We start from the raw sequence: 22,782 nt of genomic DNA on the forward strand, positions 1-22,782 counted from the left end.
AGGGGAGTAGGTGGGAGAATACCGTGAGGTTTCTCACATTGGGTACAATAGGCTGTTCTAAATGTTTGACCCTATAACAAGATCTAAACAGTGTATACTGAAATTTCGTAAAACTTAACCAAGCATGAGTGAATTTGATGGCCTTTATAATCATTCATTGGTTGTATCAGTAATTATTTTGAATATCAGAAAAATCACAATATTGAGCACTTTCCATCTGCTCACTTGTCCATATCACCTTAAAAAAAAGTGTAGTCAGTCTTATTCCGAAGCACACAAGGAAACGTTGCTATTTCCCTAATGGATATTCCACTGCAAAAATGTAAATGTGCAACCACTATGGTATATTGAAAGTCAAAAGGATAGAACCACGCGTCACCAAATTTCTATCCTGATAATACCCAATACCAAAAGTAACAACATCATGACAAACAAAGCAAAGTTATGGTTATAGAATGGCCCCCGCTGAACAGATTAAAACCCCTCACCAATACAATTAATCCTAAACGGAATCCATAGCCAATAAAAAGGGCCAAATGCAAGAATGTGCAGATAAAAAGTGCACAGGAAAATATGAGGATACCAACAAAGGGCCAAATATTAGTCACCAGAGTTCTCCTGATATGGAGCCATGTACAATACAAAAACTTCAAGTAATTAGAGTGGAAACATCATACATCCTATTTTTTCAGATACTCTGGCTTAAGGGTTTACTCACCAGAGTGTGGCAACTCTTGTTACTGCAGATACTCTGGTAAATCACCCCACAGTCACCTCATCAGAGTAATAGCAAGCCTACTAGTGCAATCAGCCGACTCAGTGGTTTTATCACCCCGCGGTCACCAGGGCAAAAGCAATTCTATCGCTTAACCACCATGGCTCAGAGGGTTTATCCCTCCACAGTCACCAGAGTAATAGAACATCTAGGACTGCAATCACCCGGCTCAAAAGGAGTATCACCCGCAGTCACCTGTGTAAATACATTCATTTGCAGTCGTTTTCTAGGATAAATGATTTAACACTCCTCAATCACAAAAATATATCCAAGAAAAAAGTCAATGCTTATATAGACACGATGCAAGGTGGCAGTATAAAAGACCCTTGAAGCTTAACTTTAAAAAGCATATTCATATATTTTACAAGGCAATTCCAACTGCCCTTTCCTTTCTTCTCACCCTGCCTTCGTCTTTACTTGTGAAAGATGAGTAAGGAACAAGTTACTTACCTGTAACTGTTGTTCTCCAGCATGGGTCTGGCATGGATTCACATGCTCATGAATATTCCCCGTCGTCAGGCTGGGAATCCTCGGTAAAGAAAAAACCAGTATCAGTTTCGTTTCTGATCTGTCTTTCGTAGTAATAACCAATCACTGGTCTCTGCGTCATACTGACCACAGCCAATGACTGCCCTCTACCTAAGCACCGCCTCTGGCAGCCATCTTCAGATTTGGAAGCACGTGAAGTGGCAGTATGACCAAGTGAAGAGCCGCAGAGGGGTAGGCGGGAGGGTTCGCATGTGAATCCATGCCAGACCCATGCTGGAGAACAACAGTTACAGGTAAGTAACTTGTTCCTTCTCCAGCATGGGGTCTGGCATGGATTCACATGCTCATGAATAAAGAATACATAGCAGTACACACATGCACAACCACGGGAGGTGGCAAAGGCTCAACATTAAGCATCACATCAACTCAACATTAAGCATCTTACCTCCTCACCAGGCTCACCTCAGGCGAACAGGTTGCGCAGCACTGCTTGGCCGACCCTGGACTCCTCCCTGGAATCCCGGTCGACGCAGTAGAATTTCGTGAAGGTGTGCGTCGACCTCCACGTAGCAGCCCTGCATATGTCCAGCAGGGGCACACCAGATAGGAACGCCGTGGTAGCTGCGATCGCTCTGGTGGAATGGGCTCTCGGACGGCCAGGCAGCGGTCGGTTTGCCAACCGGTGACAGTACATGATACAGCCGGAGAGCCATCTGGAGATGGAAGCCTTCGAGAGAGCCTTCCCCTGATTGACAGGTCCAAAGTTCACAAAGAGTTGTGACGTCTTCCGAAAACCTTTCGTGCGGTCCACGTAGAACTTCAGCGCTCTAGCTACATCCAGCGAGTGCAAAGTCCTCTCAGCCGGCGACGAAGGCGACGGGAAGAACACAGGTAACACCAAGGGTTCGTTGAGATGAAAGTCCGACGGTACCTTGGGCATGAAGGAGGGGTGCGTCCTGAGCACTACCCTCGTGTCGTGGAAAGTCAAGTACGGGGCCTTGCAGGAAAGGGCCTGGATCTCTCCCACTCGTCGTGCGGAGGTGATGGCCACTAGAAAAGCTGTTTTCCACGATAGAAACTTCAACGGGGCCGAGTGCAGAGGCTCGAACGGAGGTCCCATGAGTTTGGTCAGCACCACGTTGAGCTCCCACGCCGGGGCCGGAGCCTTCACCGGCGGGAACGATCTGAACAGTCCCTTCATGAACTCTTTCACCAGACGATGAGACCACAAGGACGTCCGGCCCGTGGTTCTGGTGTATCGGGAGATCGCAGCAAGATGAATCTTGATGGACGCGTGTGCCAGACCAGCTTTGGCCAGCGTCAGCAGGTACGGCAGCACTTGGGGAGCCGTAATCCGTAGAGGGTTAATCTTCTGTGCGTGGCACCAGACAGAGAACCTCTTCCATTTGTGTCCGTAGCATTTAAGAGTCGAGGACGCCCTGGCCTTTGCAAGAACCTCTCTGCAATCGGCCGGTATGTCGTATCCTCCAAACTCTAGCGCTGCAGGAGCCAGGCCTGCAAGTTCAGCGACTTCGGGTCGTGGTGGAGGATGGCGCCTCCTTCCCTGGAGAGTAGATCCGCGTCCGCCGGCAGCTTGATTGGCGGGGACGCCGACAAGTCCAGAAGGTCCGGGAACCATATCTGCCTCGGCCACGCAGGTGCGACGAGGATCATCCTGCACCGTGACCTCTTGAGCTGGTTGACGAGCCGGATTAGCAGAGGCAAGGGAGGGAACGCGTAGAGGAACAGGCCCTCCCAGGGGAACGAGAAAGCATCGCCCATGCTCCTCGTCTGGGGAAACCTGCTGGCGAACCTCCGGCACTTGGTGTTCGTCGCCGTCGCGAACAGGTCGATCTGGGGTGTGCCCCACCGTCGGAAGAGGCGATCCACCAGATCCTGCCGTAGTTCCCACTCGTGGCACGAGCGCAGCTCCCTGCTGAGTGAGTCGGCGATGGTGTTTTTTATCCCTGCCAGATGAAACGGCACCAGAAGAATCCCTTGGGCGACGGCCCAATGCCACAGGTCCTGCGCCTCCTTGGACAGCGCTGGGGACCTGGTTCCGCCCTGTTTCCTGATGTAAAACATGGTGGTGGTGTTGTCGGTGAAGATCCTCACCACCTTGCCCTTGAGGGACGGAAGGAAGGACCTGAGGGCCCAAAACACTGCACGGAGCTCCAGGACGTTGATATGCAGGGACTTCTCCGTCGGGAGCCAGAGTCCCCTTGCGTGCAGATTTTCGGTGTGCGCTCCCCACCCTTCTAGGGAGGCATCCGTGGTCACAGTCACCTGGTGGGCTGGGGTCTGGAAGTCCATGCCCGCCGTCAGATGCGCGCGGGTGCCCCACCACCGTATCGCTCGTCGGAAACTCTCGTCGAGCTTGATCCTTTCCTCGAAGCTGCCCGTCGTCTGGATCCAGCGCGCATCCAGGAACTCTTGCAACGGGCGCATCCGGAGCCTGCACATGGGAATGAGGTAGATGCAGGAAGACATCATCCCGAGGAGGGACTTGATGGACCTCACCTTGGCCGCGTCGGCCACCAACATCCGTTGCACCTTGCCCAAGATGGTCCTGGTCCTCTCCTCCGACGGGGAGGCCAGAAGGGACACTGTGTCGAGCCTCGCTCCCAGAAACAGTGCGACTTGCGCGGGCACCAGGTGGGATTTGGCATAGTTCACGGAGAATCCCAGGTCCGTGAGGAGTTGGACGGTCCTTGCCGTGTGGACCACGGCGAGCTCCCTCGTCTTGGCGCGGATGAGCCAGTCGTCCAGGTAGGGGTAGACGTGAATCCCCTCGCGGCGCAGCTGCGCCGCCACCGGTGCGAGGCACTTGGTGAAAACCCTGGGTGCCGACCGCAGTCCGAAGGGAAGGGCTTTGAACTGGTAATGACGCCCTTGGACCACGAATCTGAGGAATTTTCGGTGCCCCTTTAGGATGGGAATGTGGAAGTAGGCATCCTCCAAATCCAACGACGATAGGAAGTCTCCTTCCTCCAGCTGACCCAGGACGTGCTGGAGGGTGACCATCCGGAACTTCTGCGCCTTGATGAACTTGTTCAGGCGTCGCAGGTCCAGGATGGGGCGCCATCCTCCCGTCTTCTTCTTCACGAGGAAGTAACGCGAGTAGACTCCGGAGCCCCGAAGCCTCTTTGGGACGAGTTCGATGGCGCCCTTTCTGAGCATCGCCTTTACCTCCAGGAGAAGTTGAGGGACGTGAAGTTCTTTCCTGGCCACGGGGGGGACGCGCGGGCACCTTCTTTGAAACTCGAGCGCGTGGCCCCGGGCCAGGGCGTCCAGCACCCAACGGTCGGTGGAGATGGACTCCCACACGCTGACGAAGCCCGCCAGCCGGCCTCCCACCGGGGTGCTTCGGTGGGGGCCCGACCCCACGGCCGGTTCAATCCTGCTTGGACGCGGCCTTGCCGCCTTGGCCTCCTTGGCGACGACGGCGGGGTCCGCCAGACTTGCCTCGTCCTCTGTAGGCCTCTTGCGACGACGAGCGGGCCGCTTGACGGTAGGAAGCGAAACCGCCGCCGGAACCTTTGGAGGCGCCCTTGCCTCCGCCGCTCCGAAAGGGCGTCCGCCGTTGCTGCAGTACTCCAAGGGCCCGGGCCGTCTCAGTATCCGCCTTGATGGCCTGAAGGGAATCGTCCACTGTCTTCCCAAACAGGTTGTTCCCGTCGAAGGGCATGTCCAGGACCCTGGTCTGGACGTCCTGCCGAAAGTCCGTAGCCTTGAGCCATCCGCGACGTCGAAGGCAAACGCCGTTGCCCATCTGGCGGAACCCAGTGTCGGCGATGTCCGTCGCCACGGTGATGGCGTGGTCCGAGGCCACCTCACCTTCCTGCAGGATCTCAAGGGCCTCCGCCCTCTTGTCGTCCGGCAGAAAATCCAGCAGGGGAGCTATCTTGTACCAGAGTTCCCTGTCGAAGCGGGCCACGATAGCCAAGGCGTTGGGCGCTTTAATCGTCGTCGCCGCCGACGAGATGACTCTGCGTCCCATGGCATCCAATTTCTTTCCCTCGCCGTCCGGCGGGGAAGTCGACGTGGAGGCCGCACCCCCCCCGCTTTCTTCCTGGCTGCCGCGGAGACGACGGAGTCCGGGGTAGGCTGCGCCCGGAGGCATAGGGGGGCCGAGTCCGGGACCCGGTACTTTTTCTCGTACCGGTCTCTTTTCGCTGGCGTCGTGGAAGGGTTCTTGAGGAGGGAAAGGCCCTCATCCCAAATGTCGTCCAACAGAGGCACTGCGAGGACCGTCTTCCTCTTGGTCTCGCGCCGTTGGTAAAGGAAGCCTTCCTTTTTCTTCTCCTCAGGGCAGAGTTGGAAAAGCTCGGATGCCCTGGAGATCATTGAGTGGAACGATCCAATCTCGTCGGGCGGAGAAGCCCTGGTGGGAGGCGACGACGGAAAATCCTCGTCGTATGCCTCGTCGTCCGTACCCGTCGCTGCCGTGTCAGTCCCCGTATCATCCCCTCGGGTGGACGGGGAGGAGGGCTGGACGGGGCGCGACGGTTGAAAAGGAGGCGGTGGATGGATCCTTCTTTTCTTGGTAGGGGGAACACCAGAAGGTCCCGGTTCTGGATCCCCCGACGGGAGAGGTTCCTCCGTCGGTAACGGTAGTCTCGTCCTTATCTCGGAGCATAAGGACTGTATAGCCAACAAAATGGCCGCTGAGTTGTCTTGCGGCGCTGGCAGAGGGGAATCCGACGGGCGAGCAGGGGCCCCGTCGGTATCCTCGACGATGTCGTCGTCGTCACCTGCGTCGGGGCCCATTCCGACGGGCTGGTCTTGTTCCACGCCTAGGCCGTGGCTTAAGACCTCGATCAGTTCCTCTTCTGAGGTTGAGGCCGAATCTACGACGACGCCCTGCCCCCCCTTCTTCACCACGGAGGGTTTCACGGGGGTCCTATCGATGGGCACGAAAGAAGACTCCCTCCGAGGAGGCAGGGAGATTCTGGGCCCCGAGGCCGCCACCACTGGTGCAGCCTCCACAGGCTGGGCCAGGGCCGCCGCGACCGTTTCGATAGAGGGCTTGGTCGAATGGATCAAGGCCTTCACCACCTTAGGTGCGCTCACCGCCTTATCCTTGAGGGAGGGGGCACTGCCACGCTCCTCCTCTGCCTTAGAGCTCGACCGGGGTCTCTCCAGGAGCTTCGCCGGGTGCTCGGCCTTCCTCTTACCCGACCCAGAGCGTTGGCTCGTGGTTGATGGTGCCGGGGAGGGTGCGCCCTGCCTGGCGCCCGTAGAGCCCGACCGTTCGGCGCTCCCGGTGCCAGCGGACTCGCGGTGCTTGGCCTTATGTTGGGCCCCCGTCGCCGGGGCGCCCTCAAAGGTCTTAGAAGACCGCTCAGATTTCTTCTTCTTCTCGCCAGACGGGCTCTTACCCTCCAGCCAGCTGGCGAGACGTTGATGGCGGTCCTTCATGGTCCGTTCCGACATGTTGCCGCAAAACGCACAGTCCTTCTCCACGTGCGTCTTGTCCCCATGAAGGCAGTAAAGGCAGAAAGAGTGTTCGTCCTCCTTGAAGACGTTCTGCAGCTGGCATCCAAGGCAGGCCCTGAACAGCTTTCCGGGCGTCGAGCTTCCCTTCTCCTGGGCCATCTCCGAGACCGGGCCTGAGAAGCTTCTGGAGTCCTCCGAAGTGTAGCTCGACGAAATCTTCACCCTTGAGGGGCACAGATGAATCCGACACGGGTCCCCGTTGATCGGATGTAGGATCGGTGGAGCTTGAGGCTCTTTTGACCGAAAGAATCGAAGTTTTTATGAAAAAGCGCGAAAAAATAGCACTAACGCTCGAGAGCAATAGCACGAGGATCCCAACACATGAACGTGCGGTAAAAATCTGAAGATGGCTGCCAGAGGCGGTGCTTAGGTAGAGGGCAGTCATTGGCTGTGGTCAGTATGACGCAGAGACCAGTGATTGGTTATTACTACGAAAGACAGATCAGAAACGAAACTGATACTGGTTTTTTCTTTACCGAGGATTCCCAGCCTGACGACGGGGAATATTCATGAGCATGTGAATCCATGCCAGACCCCATGCTGGAGAAAGTACACTCAGCCCTATGCTCTTCATTAATGGGTCCAAGTATTCTGTATCCTGCAGAAGTACCGCAGCCCATCACTGCCAGGCCCAAAATACAGAATTTGGATAGCCCCATTAGACCATATATGTGTGTGTGTGTGGGGGGATGAAGTTAATAGAAAATGTGGAGGGGTATGTCTCTCCAGATCTCTCCCGGTGCTACTCAGTCTTTTAGGGAAGGAAGGGCTTCTCCGAGTCACAGAGGTTTGATTTGTTTTTGTAGAGTATTGGGGTAAGGCTGTTGCCCACCGCCTTCTTCGTCTCTGGGTGACTCACAGCCCACCTAAGAAATTCACCAGAATCTTCACCAGCATCTCCCCGTGATTGCCAACTTCTCTACAATAAGGACTTTGGCCCTTGGCTTTCAGGAGTTGGGGCGCCCAGTCGGGACCAGAACTTTGGACTGCTCTCTTTGGCACTCAGGACTGGTACATATCTAACAGTTTTACCGGTTCGGGTGTTTTCACTTGCCTAGCATGGGTTCCCTGCATTCGTGTAGATTGGGCTGTGTGCATGGTGTGCTATGTCAGAATCCGGGAAAACGGGCATAGTAGCATTTTGGGTACAGTAGTTATTTATTTAAACATCAAAAACCTGAGCTGTACGTATGTTTCAAGGAGTCTAAAGAGTGCTCGTCAGGATGCCCGGCAAGAATAATCCAAGTCTCCCCCCCAGAAATCTTTCCTAGCCTGATTCCCATCTCTTCAACTGCAAACAAAAATGGACCTCACTCAAACAAAGGTGCTACAATGGCCTTTTGCCCAAACAAAGGGAATGGAGGCTGGTTTCTGACCGCACCGCGATGTCTTTGTGTCAGGACTGGGTGTCTTGCCCCGTGGCACAGTTCAAGTAAAGGGGCCAAGTAACGTCTCTTCCCCCTTACCCTCCTCGGGTTGCGTATAAGTCTTTGGTTAGTCTCTCTCACTCTCCCTGGATTGCTAGGCACTATGTCTCAGTCTCCGGCCGTCCACACCAGGTATTCTCCTTGGGTTTTCCATTAGACAACATTGTGTTTTCTTTCCTCCACCCAGCTACCTCGTGGTTACCACCCATCCATGGGGTCTCAGATCTCACACCCGGCCTTGGGATTTGGTTTCTTCCACCCCACCTTGGGGTTGGATCTCACTCTCGCCGCATTTGGGTCGTATTTCTGTCACCACGCCTTGGGGTCTGGTTGCTCTTACCCTATCCTGGGTCTGGGTTGCTCTCAACCAGCCGTGTGGTTTGCTTTCTATCACATCCGCCTTGGAGTCTGTTTCCTCTTGCTCCGCCCTAGGGTCTGGTTGCTCTCACCACACCTTGGGATCCAGTTGTCAGGTTCAATAGCAGCGTCATTTTGTGTCCCTGTAGTCAGGTTACAGCGGGCAGAGGGTCCTTCACCTTTTGTGCAGCCCAACCGTGGGCCAAGGTCCCTGGCTTATCAAACAGCCCTGGAGACATTGCTCTTTTATACCCAACACACTGCTCCATTTTCTTCGTGACAATCCAAACTTGTAGTAGCGCATCATCATGTTCTGCAGTGCAAAGATTCCCTTGAGGATGAAATGTATGCTTACATCATTTGTAAAACACAAAATATATAACATGTGCATGCTGTTAAAATATTCCTGATCTATTATCCCAAGAATATCCAAAGACTTTATTCTCTTATGATCCAATGTTAGCATCCCGTGGAATGCAACTCTAGCGCCCCATGAGACAAGACTTAGCGAGAACCCTAACATTCAAAGAACAAACCACTCTGACACCCAATGAAGGTTGAACCCTAAAATGTAAAGAACTAACATGATCTAATGGTCTCACTAGCACTCTCTTGAAGATACTCTCAATACGATGTAACTATAACTTCACGTCGCCTGATCCGCGCTCTAGTATTCTGTTGGGTTGCCATGGAGATCCGCCTATAGTACCCATAAAGGCACAGCGCTAGCATTCTGTACGTTACAACTCGACTATCCCAGGAAGATCCGAAGGTAACATCCCGCCAAGACACACATCTAGCATTCCATGAAGATCCAACTCTAGCATCCAATCAAAATGCAGCATCACCCCCCAAGTCACGAGGCCATAACAACACCATTGCCTGAGGGGACATGAATAAGAAGCCCATGAAGGTGCACTCCCGCCGTTCCAGAGATTCGATTTTTGGAGTGCATGATCACGGTTCAAAGATCGAGGCTTAGCATCGCCCACAGAACCTGCCCCGCCCAGTGGAGTGACCGAGCCACAGGGCCCTTCTGCCACGCAACTGGCATAGAGGAAGCTTCATTGCCCACCTCAGGACCCACTCAGATCTCACAGTTAGAGGAGACGTTTTGGAACATATGTGACCCCTTTGCGGTCAGAGGGGTAAGGGGAATATGGCCATGTTTACTGTGCACCAACTCTGTCCGCAACACTCACCTCCTCCCAGTCAGGTGCGGTCTCAGAAGAGAAGTCGCTGCTCTCCGATTTCTTCTCGAAATAGCCAAAGGTGTCAGACTCCAGAGAGATGTAATAAGCTGGAAAGATACAACCAGAGGAGGGCGGGTGAGATGCTGAGACTCGGGCAGTGGGCAATTCACTGCTCTTACAGTAAACAGCCAAAGCTTCTGGAGCGTCTACACCATCAGTCGCAAGAAGCACTGGTACACCATTCTGCAAAGACGGGGCTCCTTTACCACCCCCCCTCAGCCAGCAGCACTACACCATCCCTCCCACCCAGCGAACACTACTACAGAACCTTCCTCCCTCCCCAGAGCCAGTGCTGGTAAACCACCACCTCCACCCCTCAGCCAGCAGCGGTAGACCACCCCCCACCCCCAGCCAAGCGACCTACGCCATCCTTCAAAGAAAAGGCACCCATCCTATCGTTTGCAGCTAGCACCACCAAAATGATCCCCTCACCACCAGCCATCTTACCACATTCTTCAGAAACATCGCTCCTGCATCATCGCCAAAGCCAGCACCGCTACAGCATCCCTAAGGCAGCTCCACTACAACATTCTCCACAGCCAGCACCACTGCACCATCTAAAAACCAGTTGCCTGGCAACAAACTCCACCGCCAGAGCTTCCCCACCATCCTCCACAACCAACCCACTGTCGTGAAGCCAACACTCTTACACCATCCTCAAAGCCAGCACTCCTCAACCCACACCAGCAGCCAGCGCACCTACACGCCACCCGCCCCGCCCCCCACAGCAGGCCCTCCACAGCTATTCTGAAACCCAAGTGGTACCAGGACATCATTCCTCATAGCCAACACTGATGCTCTCTCCCACAGCCCACCTGCCTATACCAGCATCCAGCACTTTCACACTTCACACCCAGGCAGCACGCCTCCTCCAACATCACTCTCGGCAAGGGCTCCACATCACCCCACCAGTCCAGCGGTTCCACCGCATGCTCCACAGACAGAATCCCTATGTCACACCACACCTGCCAGTGCTCCCACACCATACCCGACAACAAGCGCTGCTCCATTATTCACCCACACTACACCACCCCCGTTCCTTCTATCGGTGTCTCTATGCCGCCTCTCCAAGCAGGCATTATTATTCCCAAAACCAAAGGTCCTACACGCCCGCTTCATTCCGCGAAGCTGGACATTCTGACGCAGGCCGTTTCGGCGCAGGACCTCGGGCGCACTGAGATATGTATGTTTACTTAAATATATTGTCAACCGTTGACCATATCTTTAAGCAAACACTAGCCGCTCAGTACATGGAGTTGTTCTCTGAATTAATACTCCTTGCACAAATAGGTTGGGAGGACACAACAAATTATACTTTCTAAAATGGTTAGGGGAAGAGCTAGCCTCATAATTTGGGGTGGGGGGACTGGTGACAATTTTGTAAGCTGGACGGGAGGGAGGCCATTCACCCATTGTGCTACTGGCACCCTCTTGCCCCGCCCCATTAATCTGATCCCAGGAGTCTGAACAGCTTTTACACCTTCATTTGGCCCATCAGATGCAGCTTTCACTCAATTCAGAGACTGTTTAATTTCCCAAAGCAGCAGTGGCGTCGCTAGCAGGGAGCCTGGGAGGGCCCGGGTCCCCCCTCTGAAATCCTGGACCCCCCCTTCTGCCCCCCACCTAAGGCGAGCAGTGACTGTGTTCACTGTTCGTGGTGTTATTTGTGACACTCACAGAGGCAAATGTCTGCATATCACACTGCAAATACTCTCCCTTTGTCTCAAAGCTAGCACTGATCTTGGTATGAACATGAGCACGAGCCACTTCTCAGGTGTTCCTTCCCGGCTTCTGCACAGGGACCTCCATAGTGTGCAAGCAGCTTGCAGCCCCTCCCATCAGAATGTCGAGAAAGAAACTGCTAATGATGGGCCATTAGTCACTGAATGGTTTCGTGCCTGCATTCTGATGGGAGGTGCAGTGGGCTTTGCGTAGTTGGTGTGCACAAAAGCCTCTATGCAGGATGCTTGTGACATCACACATTACCTTCCATAGGGGGCCCCCACACTTTTGTCTTTACCCCCCCCCTACTTTTGTCTTTGGCACCCTCTGTGCCCCTCCTAAATTTGATTCCTGGCGACGCCATTGCAAAGCAGTGCTGATCTTCAGAGGCGTGGCCCAACGGAAAGCGTTGGGCTTCATCATAGGGTGTATATTCATATAGACGGGGTAGGCTTTTGTTCTGTGTCTCTGTAGTTTGTTGGTGCTGCAGCCACGTAATCATTTATTTTAAAATGTAAATGCTCGGCTTTCCCAGGTGAGACATTTAACGGGCTCTTTCTTGCCTTTTCTCATCGGAGTGCCAGGCAGAGCACACTGGCAGAGTGCTGCCGTCTCCCTGTCTGCAACCTCATCAAAGTGGAAGGGCTTCAGCACCCCCTCCCCTGCCGTTTCAACCCTCCCAGCCACGCGCCGTCCACAAAAGTGGTACTGCAAGGAAGGTGATCACAAAGAGTTGTTCCCTCCTTTGCCTTGCCGGCCTCGTACAAGTAGAATTGAAACGCTACAAAGTGTGTTATTATCCAGTTATTTCACGTGGGGGCGCTGTTGCTCTGTTAGTCCAGTAGACCACGAAACGTTATTTTTAACAGACAACGGGCTCATTATGAGTTGGCCAGTACACAGTAAAGGTGCCGGTAATAACGTTTACCGGCACTTTTACCGGATCGTCCAACTACAAGTTTTCCAGTAGGGGTGAAGGATTTATTTCCAGCTTACAGCTGGAGGTAAATCCGACACCCACTGGCAAAAAACTGCCTGTACTGTGCCGGTAATTGCGGCAAAATCCTCCCCATGGAGTCCTGTCCACGGAATGGGAATTTACTGTGAATACCGGCACTTGTAATCTGCCGGTATTACCACCGGAATACCCTCAAACACTTCATGGTCATCAATTTGACCTCATTATAAGTTGACCTGTGCAGTATTAACTTTCTGGTATTACCACATACCGGCTCGTTACTGCACCGGCCAACTACGAGTTTGCTGGTAAAGGTGTCCGGAATGACCTCCAGCTAAAAGCTGAATGTCATTCTTCCACCGTACCGGCAAACATCTCCGGTATTACAAGCACCATTAATACCGGCATCCCCTCATGGAGTCCACTGGGACTCCATGGAATGGAGATTTACCACGATTACGGGCACTCAGGATCCGGTGGACATTCCACTGGACTGAGTGCCGGTAACGGTATTACCGCTTGCCGGTATCCTGGTGGAATTACTGCTACGATACCGGCAAACTCATAATAAGGGATGTTTGTTTTACATTTTTAATAGAACGTGAACCTTGCTATAACACAGGTGAGGGGTAGTAAAGTGGAGAGGCATGGGGTCCAGCTAGTATTGTACAAATGCAGATCTAAGTGGGCTGTTCCTAAAATAATTCATATCAATGCTATCTTTCAGGCTACTGATCGGGAACATCTTAAAGCCTTGCCAACACCTCTGAGTAACAATGTCCCACTAATAATTAGAGTCAAGCATTGGCAAAAGCAACATTTTGGGGGTTTTGTGTAGTGTGAGGGGTCAGAAATGAGAAACGGACACAAAGTTGTAATGTTTTCAACATTAGAAATTTTTGTCAAATAAAAGGGTTTGGATAAAGGCCTTTCTGTACCTATCCTGAAGAGTTTCCCTCCCTACAAGATCAAAACTAAAGATCTGTCAATGTCTCGTCATCAAAATTAGGCAAACTGTCCTTGTGTCCAAAATGTATCTGATCCTCACACTAAAAATGAACAACAAAAGGTACAAGGCAAATGTTCCCTGCTTTAAACTCAACAAAATGCGTGTAAAAACTAAGTATGTAAATCCAACAAAACAATTGTTGAACTGTTTCAGGTAGAATATTGAAATTATTCTTTTCAAACAGTGGTTCTTTAAGAGTAGTAGAAATGTCTCTCTCATATAATACTTTCTTAAAGATGATGGAAAAATGTATTGTCCTAGAAATGATGAAAAGTTGGCAAAAGTATCTTTTAGTTACTTAAGTAAAGCTGTGTTAATACTTTCGTAAGGATGATGAGAAGAATGTCTTTTCCAAACAAAGGTTCCTTAAGAGTAGTAGAAAGGTCTGTTTACACAGTACTTTCTTATGAGTATAAATGTCTCTTTCCCATAACACTTTCTTAAGGGTGATGAAAACATTTCTTTTGAAGTAATGTGTTTTAAGGGTGGCAAAAGTGTCTTTTCCACATAGCAACTTATTAGAGAGGGTCTCCTGGTATACTCTCCTGCCAGGAACCTTCCACAATGTCTCTGTTATGAAGAGCCGATGGACCTGGTCGATTTGGCATTGCTGGCGTCACATTTCATCAGTCTATCAGAGTACTCCCAAGATGGCGTACCATACTCCCAAGATGGCGTATCATACTGAGTGTCTCCTTCCAGCCCTGCAGGACGGAACACGAGAGGCACCTCCCTCATACCCCGAAACAGTATTTCTGAACCAGAAGCCAGGACCGCAATGCGTTGCTACTGCTTATTGTGGTTGCGCTACGTGAGTTATCGAAGAATAGTTTCCGAACATTCTACTGAATCCTTACCTTTCTTCCCAACATCTTTTGTTCCTTACTGCCCTTTCTTTTGTGCTTCTAGGCAATCCCCTTCCACGCATCTGCCGAGCTCGGACACTAACCTTGCCGTTCCTAAGAGAACGCGGACTCCTATTCCAAACGTAGGTGCTGTTCCTTATCAAGTATCTAAGCTGTGTCTTGCTGGTATCCCTCATTCAATAGTTTCTTCACTCTTGTGTTAGCTTCCTTCTCTTCAAAAGAAGACCAGTGGATACAAAACTACATTACCCAGAATTCAAAACAGATTAGTTATCGAGTCAAGCTCTCCCTTCTTTCAAACCAATCCTTTCCCTTTTCTTGTTCCTAAAGGAATCGAGCGTGTTTACAATCAGCAAGACTTCCTGCCAGTCTACACTCTTTTCAATCATATCCGTATACCGGAAAGGTACCTTAGTTTCTCTTACCACTCTTACCGTCGCACATTGAAATTGACCCATTAACTCTTCTTTTCTTATTCTAGTTACATCCTCGAAAATTAGAAAATACCTAGTCCTACATCCTTCCCTTGCAAGGGGGAAATCAACGCTCACTAGCGACGATCCCTATTCCTCCAGACTAGCACACTCAAGCCACACAGGGTTTTTTCCCTTTCGAGGTTTTCCCTGCCGTGGTCTCTTGTTGCTTCATTTGTGAGCGCAAAGAGAACGTGGCAGGTGAACTTCTCATCTCTACTAGCAGTTCTGAAGGCACGGTAAGCTACATTTAGATTTGTACTCTCTATCTGCCAACACTGAGAGAGAGGAGTCATTTGACAATAGAGGTTGAAGTAAGATTGAGATAACAGTCTCTTTCTTTGAAACAACTTATAAAAGATGGCCTCCTGCCAGGAGCCCTTTTACAATGTCTTTTCCTTTCACATACGCTAAAGGGATTACTTGGGGTACTCCCCTGCCAGGAACCCCCCTCTGGGCTTGGTAGATCCCCTGGTATACACTCCTGCCAGGCATCTTTCCCCCTATGGCTTTATGCCTGATGCACTTCTTTCACCATGTCTTCTTGCAATCTTTTCTTTATCTTTCAGTTCTCTTTCTATTTAGGTATAACATAGGTTTACTCCTTCACTGTTTATACTTTATTTGCTCCGGGTATTACCTGTTCCTACTTTCCCCCTATTGGCATCTCATATATGGAGACTTGTTCAGGTTTTATTTGTTAACTTCATTGTTAGTATTCATTGGTTTGTGGCAATACTTGTTCAAATCTTCCCCATATTGACTTCTCATATATGGAGATTTGGACAGATCTTGACTTTCAATTGTTCCATTAAAGTTCATTTGCTTATGACAACATTTACTCTAGCTTTCCCCATATCGACATCTCATATATGGGGAATTGTGTATATTCTATACCATTGGGTTGATATTCAAAATAAGTTCCCAATTGTTTGTATGCCTGTCAGTGCACCCCGGGTCTACCAATGCTTCTGGGCAGACTCACCAGTGTTTGCTGGTGTTTTGACCTGTGGCATATAGCTGCGGCGAAGTCCATGCCTCGGTAAAGTGTTTCCCACTTTGCAGACCCTCCTGCGGTTCTCCCACTGGCTTCTCCTTCCTTCGCCGGTGGTACTGCTGCTATTCGCTGCAACCGCATCTGTGACAGCTTCACCACCACTGCTGGCTCCTCAGTGGCTCACCTGCAGCAGCTGCTGTGCTTTTCCCGGGTTTCTTGTCTTCCCGGTACGAAGCACCTGCCTGCTTTCACACAGTCCTCTCACATTTGTGTCTGCCTTCGGATCTGCTTCTCGTTGCGTCCGCTCTGTATCTCTCTTATCCTTCTGCTTCTTCTTCACCTTTCACTTCAAAGGGCACAACATGTTTAAATGTGCTGCACAGCTAATTGGCATTACAACAACTAGTCTGCACATTGAGCTTGGTGTTTCTTCTGCTCCACATTACCTCCTTTCTCCTCTTCCTCATCCCAGTAGTAAAGGCTTATCACCTTCTCTTTGCCCAAATGTTCTCAGTTTGGATTGGGGCAGGGGTGTGGGGTGCTTCTCTTTGGTCTTGGCCGTAGTTTGTTTTTCCTGGCTGCTTCTCCTTTCTCCCATGCTTGCTAGGTTGTGCGGTGTGCAGACATCATTCAGTTGGTTTTGTTGTATTCGGAGTTGAACAGACAGGTTTTCAGCAATGTCTTCGCTCGTTGTCCAGGATGAGTACAAGGTTTTTTGCAGCTTAGGATGGTTTCAGTGGGTTTCCCAGTTCTGTCGGCCATGGCAATGTGTTGGTTGTTTCCTCTGTCTGGTGTGATCATGATTTCAGTTTTGTCCAGGTTGATTTTGTTAATGTTCATCCATTGGTAGAGCGCCTTGAGACACTCTCCTGGGGGTGTGTTCTCTTCTTGTATGTCACTGAATTTGAAGATGATTTGTGTATCACCTCGTAGTTGGAGCATGTTAGTCTGTGTCATTTGATGAGGTTGAATAGCGGTGTCATGTAGGTGTTCAAGAGAAGCAAGGATAGTGAGGAGCCTTGGGGTACTCCACAGGTGGAATCCCGTGGTGAGGATTTGAAAGCCTTAAGCCAGATCGTTTCTGTCCTTTCTGTGAGGAAGGACTTGATCCAGAGCAGTGCTGTGTCAGTGAGCCCTATTTCTTCCAGTCTTTTTATCAGGATTTCGTGGTTGACAGTGTCGAAGGCAGCTGAGAGATCTAGTAGTAACAGTGCTGATTTGGTGTTGGAGTCGGCGTTCATCTTTAGGTCATCCCACACTGAGACTAGTGCTGTTTCGGTCCCTCTAAAGGGTATGAATCCTACTTGTGCCTGTCCTAGTAGTTGGTTATTTTCAACATGCTCCAATAATTGTTGGTAGACGTAGGTCTCTAGCATTTCTGCCGGATAGGGGATGTTCGAGATTGGTCTATAGTTAGAGAGGTCGTCCACATTGCTTGTTGTGTCCTTATGTAGAGGTTTGATGCGGGCCGTTTTGATATCTCTTGCTACTTTTCCTGTTGAGAGGGATTGGTTGAAGAGGTTTAGGTGGTATTCCGAAAGGTGTGTCCTGTGCAAGAATTGATTTGTAGTTGTCTGGAGGGAAGGGGTCCATTGGGAACCTGCTTTGTTTTTCTTTTTATACCAAATTTTGTAGTTTTTCTTTCAACATCTGTTGGAAGCAGTGCATTTTATTAATTGGCCCTGGGGTTGGTGGTAGCACGTGGGTTATTCCGTTGTTTGGTCTGCTTTGTATGACTGGGTGTAATGCTGGTGATTTTGTTCTTGAAATGGTATGCAAGATCAACGCATAATCTTTGGGGTAGTGGCAGTGAGTTGTTGCATCCAAGCAGGTTTTTCATCTCATTTATGATGTTAAATAGTTCTTTTTGAGTGTTGGTTGTTTTTGCGATGCAGTCGTTGTAGTATTTCTTTTTTGCTTTGAGAATTTCGTATTTGTATGCTGCGATTTGTAGTAGGTATTTTACTCTTTTGTCTTGCTTAGGGTTTTTCCTCCATTATTGTTCTCGTTTTCTGTTGATTCTTTTCATTGTTTTTAGGTGGGGTGTGAACCATCTTGCCATCACTTTCTTTTTTGAGGGGACAAGGCGTTTTTCCGTTCAAATGTAATTTATTGTTTCTGTAATTCATTTCTGGATTAGATTTGCTTCTTCATCTATGTCCATTGCGTCCAATGATGTGATCACTGCCTTTGATATTTCTAGTCGCTCTTTTAAATTGCTGCTCTTGACAGTTCTCCAGTTTCTTTTCCAAACAGTTGGACATTTTTCTGTTTTTGTGTGTGGGTTTGATGGTGTCTGGATCACGAAAAGGATAATTAGGTGGTCGCTCCATAGTATTTGGATGGGTGGTGATGTTGTGATCAGATTTTTATTGGCAAAGATTGCGTCCAGGGTGTGCACTGCTGTGTGAGTCGCTCCTTACACCATCTGTCAGAGATTCATGATCTTGAGATGTTTGATTAATGTTTTCTGCGAGTTGGGGTTCTCATCTTCGAACCATATGTTGAAGTATCCGAGAATGATCAGATGCTTGCGCCGTATCGCTGGGTTTGTGACCGCTTCTACAAAGGTATCTGCGAAGGTGGTGTAGTAGGCAGGTGGCCTATAGATTAGAACGAATGTGAGGTTTGATTGTGGGTCTGTGGTAATTTGAAGGACCAATGATTCACGGTAAGGGATTTTTAATTGGTCTGCTGTTTTTAATGTTAGGTGTTCATTGTAGGCCAACGTGAGACCTCCTCCTCTTTTCCCTTTTTTGCTCACTTGTTTGCATTTGAAATTGTCCGGCAGGCAGCTGTGTAGGATTACTTTGTAGTTTTCAGCTAGGTTTCTGTGATGAATAGGATGAATAGGCTTGTATAGGTCATAGGATCGAATGGGTCGTAGATCACGGTTGCGTTTTTGGGCATCGATCTAGGTTACAGTGGAGTTTCCTTTTTATGGTTGTTTTGTTTGTTTTGGCTTGAGCTTTTGAGTGGTTTTGTTGCGGGTTCTCCCTGTCGCCTGTGGGTTGTTGAGTGCCTTAAGTGTCTTTAGTTATTCTGGTTTCCTCATTGAATAGGTCAATTAGGTTTCTTATTGGGTTGATGGCCCGTTCTGGTTCTTCGTCAGATTCAGGCTGGTGGCAGTGGAGGTTACTTTGATGTTTGGTGATGTACGGGGTGAGGGAGTGGTTCCATCTTCTAGTTGCTTCATTCTTTTTTCTTTGAGGTATTGGTATCCTGCTGGTGCATTATTGGCATCTGTTCTGGTGTTCTCTCTGTTGCAAGCTAGGGGATCAGGTAGAGTGCTTTAAGTCTTTTCTTTGGAGCTGCTCCTGTTTCTATGCCGTTAATGGGTGTGCGTAATGTTGGTGTTCTGTAGTTCGGCGGTGTGGGGTCTCGTTGTTCTCTTGTGGTTATCCGTTCACCTTGCTTTCTCTTGTGCCGGCTGGTTCTTTGGTGAGGCATTGTCTGTTCTTCAGGTATCTTTTTTCGATTGTCTCACAGTTGCGAATGGCTTCCCGTGATTGGTGGAGTGAGGGGGGCGGGACACAGGGGAGTTTGCCCTCCTGTGTTATTGTTTGTGTTTCTGTTTCACCAGTGGCTGTTCTCCATTATGGTTTGGTGTGAGGTTCCTTCAAGTGGTTGTTTCCTTTTGGGTCTTCTTTTATTGGTGTGGTTGCAGGGTCTTGAGCATGTCTTTGTCCGGCCGTCGGTTAGAGACAGCTACAGTATTTGTTGCAGTATTAGTGATCAGGGTGTGGTGGTTCGCTGGGTAGGGGGTGTGGTTGCTGGTGAGCTAAAACTGGTGGGGGAGATCCTGGTTCTTTCCTGGGAGTAGTTGTCTGCTAGCCTATTTGTGGGTACTGCCTTACGTACTTTGGGGGGAGCCTGCCTGCTTTCAGTTGTCAGGTTGGAACCTTTCCTTGCACTAATGACAGATTGGGAACAAACTTGAGCTAGCAGGATTGGCACGCTTTAGTTGTGTGCTGGTGGGTGAGTGGTGGGTAATTGGATCCTGGCCTGTCTGGTTCACCTCTGTTGGAGTTGAGGGAGTACCAACTATGTTGGTGGTATTGCTAGTTCGCCCAAATGTGAGAACGCAGTTCACCGAGATTTGAGAAAAGGCTAAGCAACATAGTTCATCTAGATTTGAGATATGGTTAAGCCACACAGTTCACCTAGACGTGAGCTGTGGCTAAGCAGCACAGTTCACCTAGATGTGCGATAGGGCTAAGCAACACAGTTCACCTAGATGTGAGATATGGCTAAGCAACACAGTTCACCTAGATGTCAGATATGGCTGAGCAATGATGTGCTTCACCTAGATTTGAGAAAAGGCTAAGCAACACAGTTCAACGAGATTTGAGATATGGCTAAGCAACACAGTTCACCTAGATTAGAGACATGGCTAAGCAACACATTTCACCTAGATGTGAGATATGGCTGGGCAATGAGGTTCACCCAGATGTGAGATATGGCTAAGCAACACAGTTCACCTAGATTTGAGAAATGGCTAAGCAACACAGTTCACCCCGATTTGAGATACGGCTAAGCAATACACTTCACCTAGATTTGAGAAAAGGCTAAGCAACACAGCTCACCTAGACTTGAGATATGGCTAAGCAACACAGTTCACCTAGATGTCAGATATGGCTGAGCAATGATGTGGTTCACCTAGATTTGAGAAAAGACTAAGCAACACAGTTCAACGAGATTTGAGATATGGCTAAGCAACACAGTTCACCTAGATTAGAGACATGGCTAAGCAACACATTTCACCTAGATGTGAGATATGGCTGGGCAATGAGGTTCACCCAGATGTGAGATATGGCTAAGCAACAGAGTTCACCTAGATTTGAGACTTGAAACACTTGTGTATAGGCGCGTTATAAATGCCATATCATATCATATCATATCATATCACATGGCTAAGCAACACAGTTCACCCCGATTTGAGATACGGCTAAGCAATACACTTCACCTAGATTTGAGAAAAGGCTAAGCAACACAGCTCACCTAGACTTGAGATATGGCTAAGCAACACAGTTCTCCTCAATCTGAGACATCGCTAGGCAACGAAGTTCACCTAGATATGAGATATGGATGAGCAATGCGGTTCACCCAGATGTGAGATATGGCTGGGCAACACAGTTCACCAAGATTTGAGATATCGCTAAGCAACACAGCTCACAAAGATTGAGCTATTGCTAAGCAACACAGTTCACCTAGATGTGAGATATGGCTGGGCAATGTGGTTCGCCCAGATGTGAAATATGGCTAAGCAACACACTGCACCCCGATTTGAGATACGGCTAAGCAACACAGTTCACCCAGATTTGAGATAAGGCTAAGCATCACAGTTCACACAGATTTGAGATATCGCTAAGCAATGCGGTTCACCCGGCTGTCGGAAGCTAACACCGTGGGTCTATATCAGAGATGCGGTTGGCATATGAGTGTGGGTACAAGTGTCAGAACATTGTTTAAGGGCAATGAAATCAGATAGTAGGAATAAGAATAAGAGCGGTGGGACAGTTTAGTGGCGTGAAGTGATTGCTTTCCCTCCTGCCTGCACCACACCTACCTTGTCAGTCGCTGCTGGTTGACGACTGCCTGCTTCCCTGGCTGACACTGGTGGACATGATCTGGAGCTGCTTCTGTAGGAGCTGGCCTTTGCCTTGGGGCCCTTCGCTGAGGGCTGCCGGGTAGGGGGGTTGCCCTGGTTAGAAGTCTTAAGTGACTTTCTTGGGCTAATCAGGGTTCAGGGGAGGGAAGGGAGGTGGGACAAAACAAGCAAACGACCCGGGAGGGAAAGGGGAAGCACCAGAACTAGGGGCTTGCTAAACACCCCAAACCAAACCTAAATGAGCAAAATGGGCAGAACTTGGCACCAAGGGCACCTCTCACCTATGTCCTGGACCAGAAATAGCATAGTGCTGCAGCTTACAAAGGGTCTAGATCCTCATTGTAGCTTGAAGTTCAACTCGCCAATCAGGGCGCAGGGGAGTGAAGGGAGGTGGTACAAAGCAAGCAAACAAGTCGGGCGGGAAATGGGAAGCACTGGGGAAAAGGGGCTTGCTAAACACTCAAAACCAAACCTAAATGAACAAAATGGGCAGAACTGGGCACCTCTCATCTGCGTTTGGGACCGAAAATGGCGTGGTGAGGCAGCTTGCACAGGGTCTAGACCTTTGTTGTAGCTGGAAGTTCAGCTAGCCAATCAGGGCGCAGGGGAGGGAAGGGGGTGGGAAAAAACAAGCAAACGATTTGGGAGGGAAAGAGGAAGCACTGGTAACAAGGGGCTTGCTAAACATCCAACACCAAACCTAAATGAGCAAACTGGGCAGAACTGGGCACCAGGGGCATCTCTCACCTGCATCTTGGACCGAAAATGGCACGGTGAGGGAGCTTGCAGAGGGTCTAGACATTCGTTGCAGCCAGAAGTTCAACTAGCCAATCAGGGTGCAGGGGAGGGAAGGGAGGCGGGACAAAACAAGCAAACGAGTCGGGAGGGAAAGGGGAAGCATCAGGGACAAGGGGCTTGCTAAACACCTAAAATCAAACCTAAATGAGCAAAATGGGCAGACATGGGCACTAAGGGCACCTCTCACCTGCGTCTGGTACCAAAAATGCGCAGTGAGGCAGCGTACGCAGGGTCTAGACCAGGGCTGCACAAATGATTTTGCCAGAGAGCCGAATGTACCTAATGTGCTGCCTGTAGTGGGCCCAAAAATAAATGTGGGAAGGGCGGCCGTGGTAGGAGGATTTTTAAACCCCCAATTGTTATCGAACATCTGGCAAAACATGTACCTGCCTTTATTTGTATTTCAAGCTTATATTTTGTACTACACGTTTTCTATTTTTATCATTCATTTCATAAGGATATATTGGTAACATTCGGTCTTAGAAGTAGGGCATTGGCAGACAAAGTAGGCAAATCATTTAGGAGAAACACTGCACTCTAACATTTCA

At 49.9% G+C, this 22,782-nt stretch overlaps 1 protein-coding gene across 1 annotated transcript in view; it reads right to left on the reverse strand.

Moving 5' to 3' along the window:
- The window catches only part of LOC138580811 (active breakpoint cluster region-related protein-like), a 392,929-nt gene that overhangs the window by 122,763 nt on the left and 247,384 nt on the right, over positions 1-22,782 (reverse strand). Inside the window, exon 15 of the mRNA XM_069651664.1 lies at positions 9,750-9,847. Within this exon, the coding sequence (XP_069507765.1) occupies positions 9,750-9,847 (98 nt within the window). The remainder of the gene's footprint in view (positions 1-9,749; positions 9,848-22,782) is intronic.

Source organism: Ambystoma mexicanum, chromosome 3p (genome assembly GCF_040938575.1).
Source record: "Ambystoma mexicanum isolate Mex_15411 chromosome 3p, UKY_AmexF1_1, whole genome shotgun sequence".
Classification (NCBI taxonomy): Eukaryota; Metazoa; Chordata; class Amphibia; order Caudata; family Ambystomatidae; genus Ambystoma; species Ambystoma mexicanum.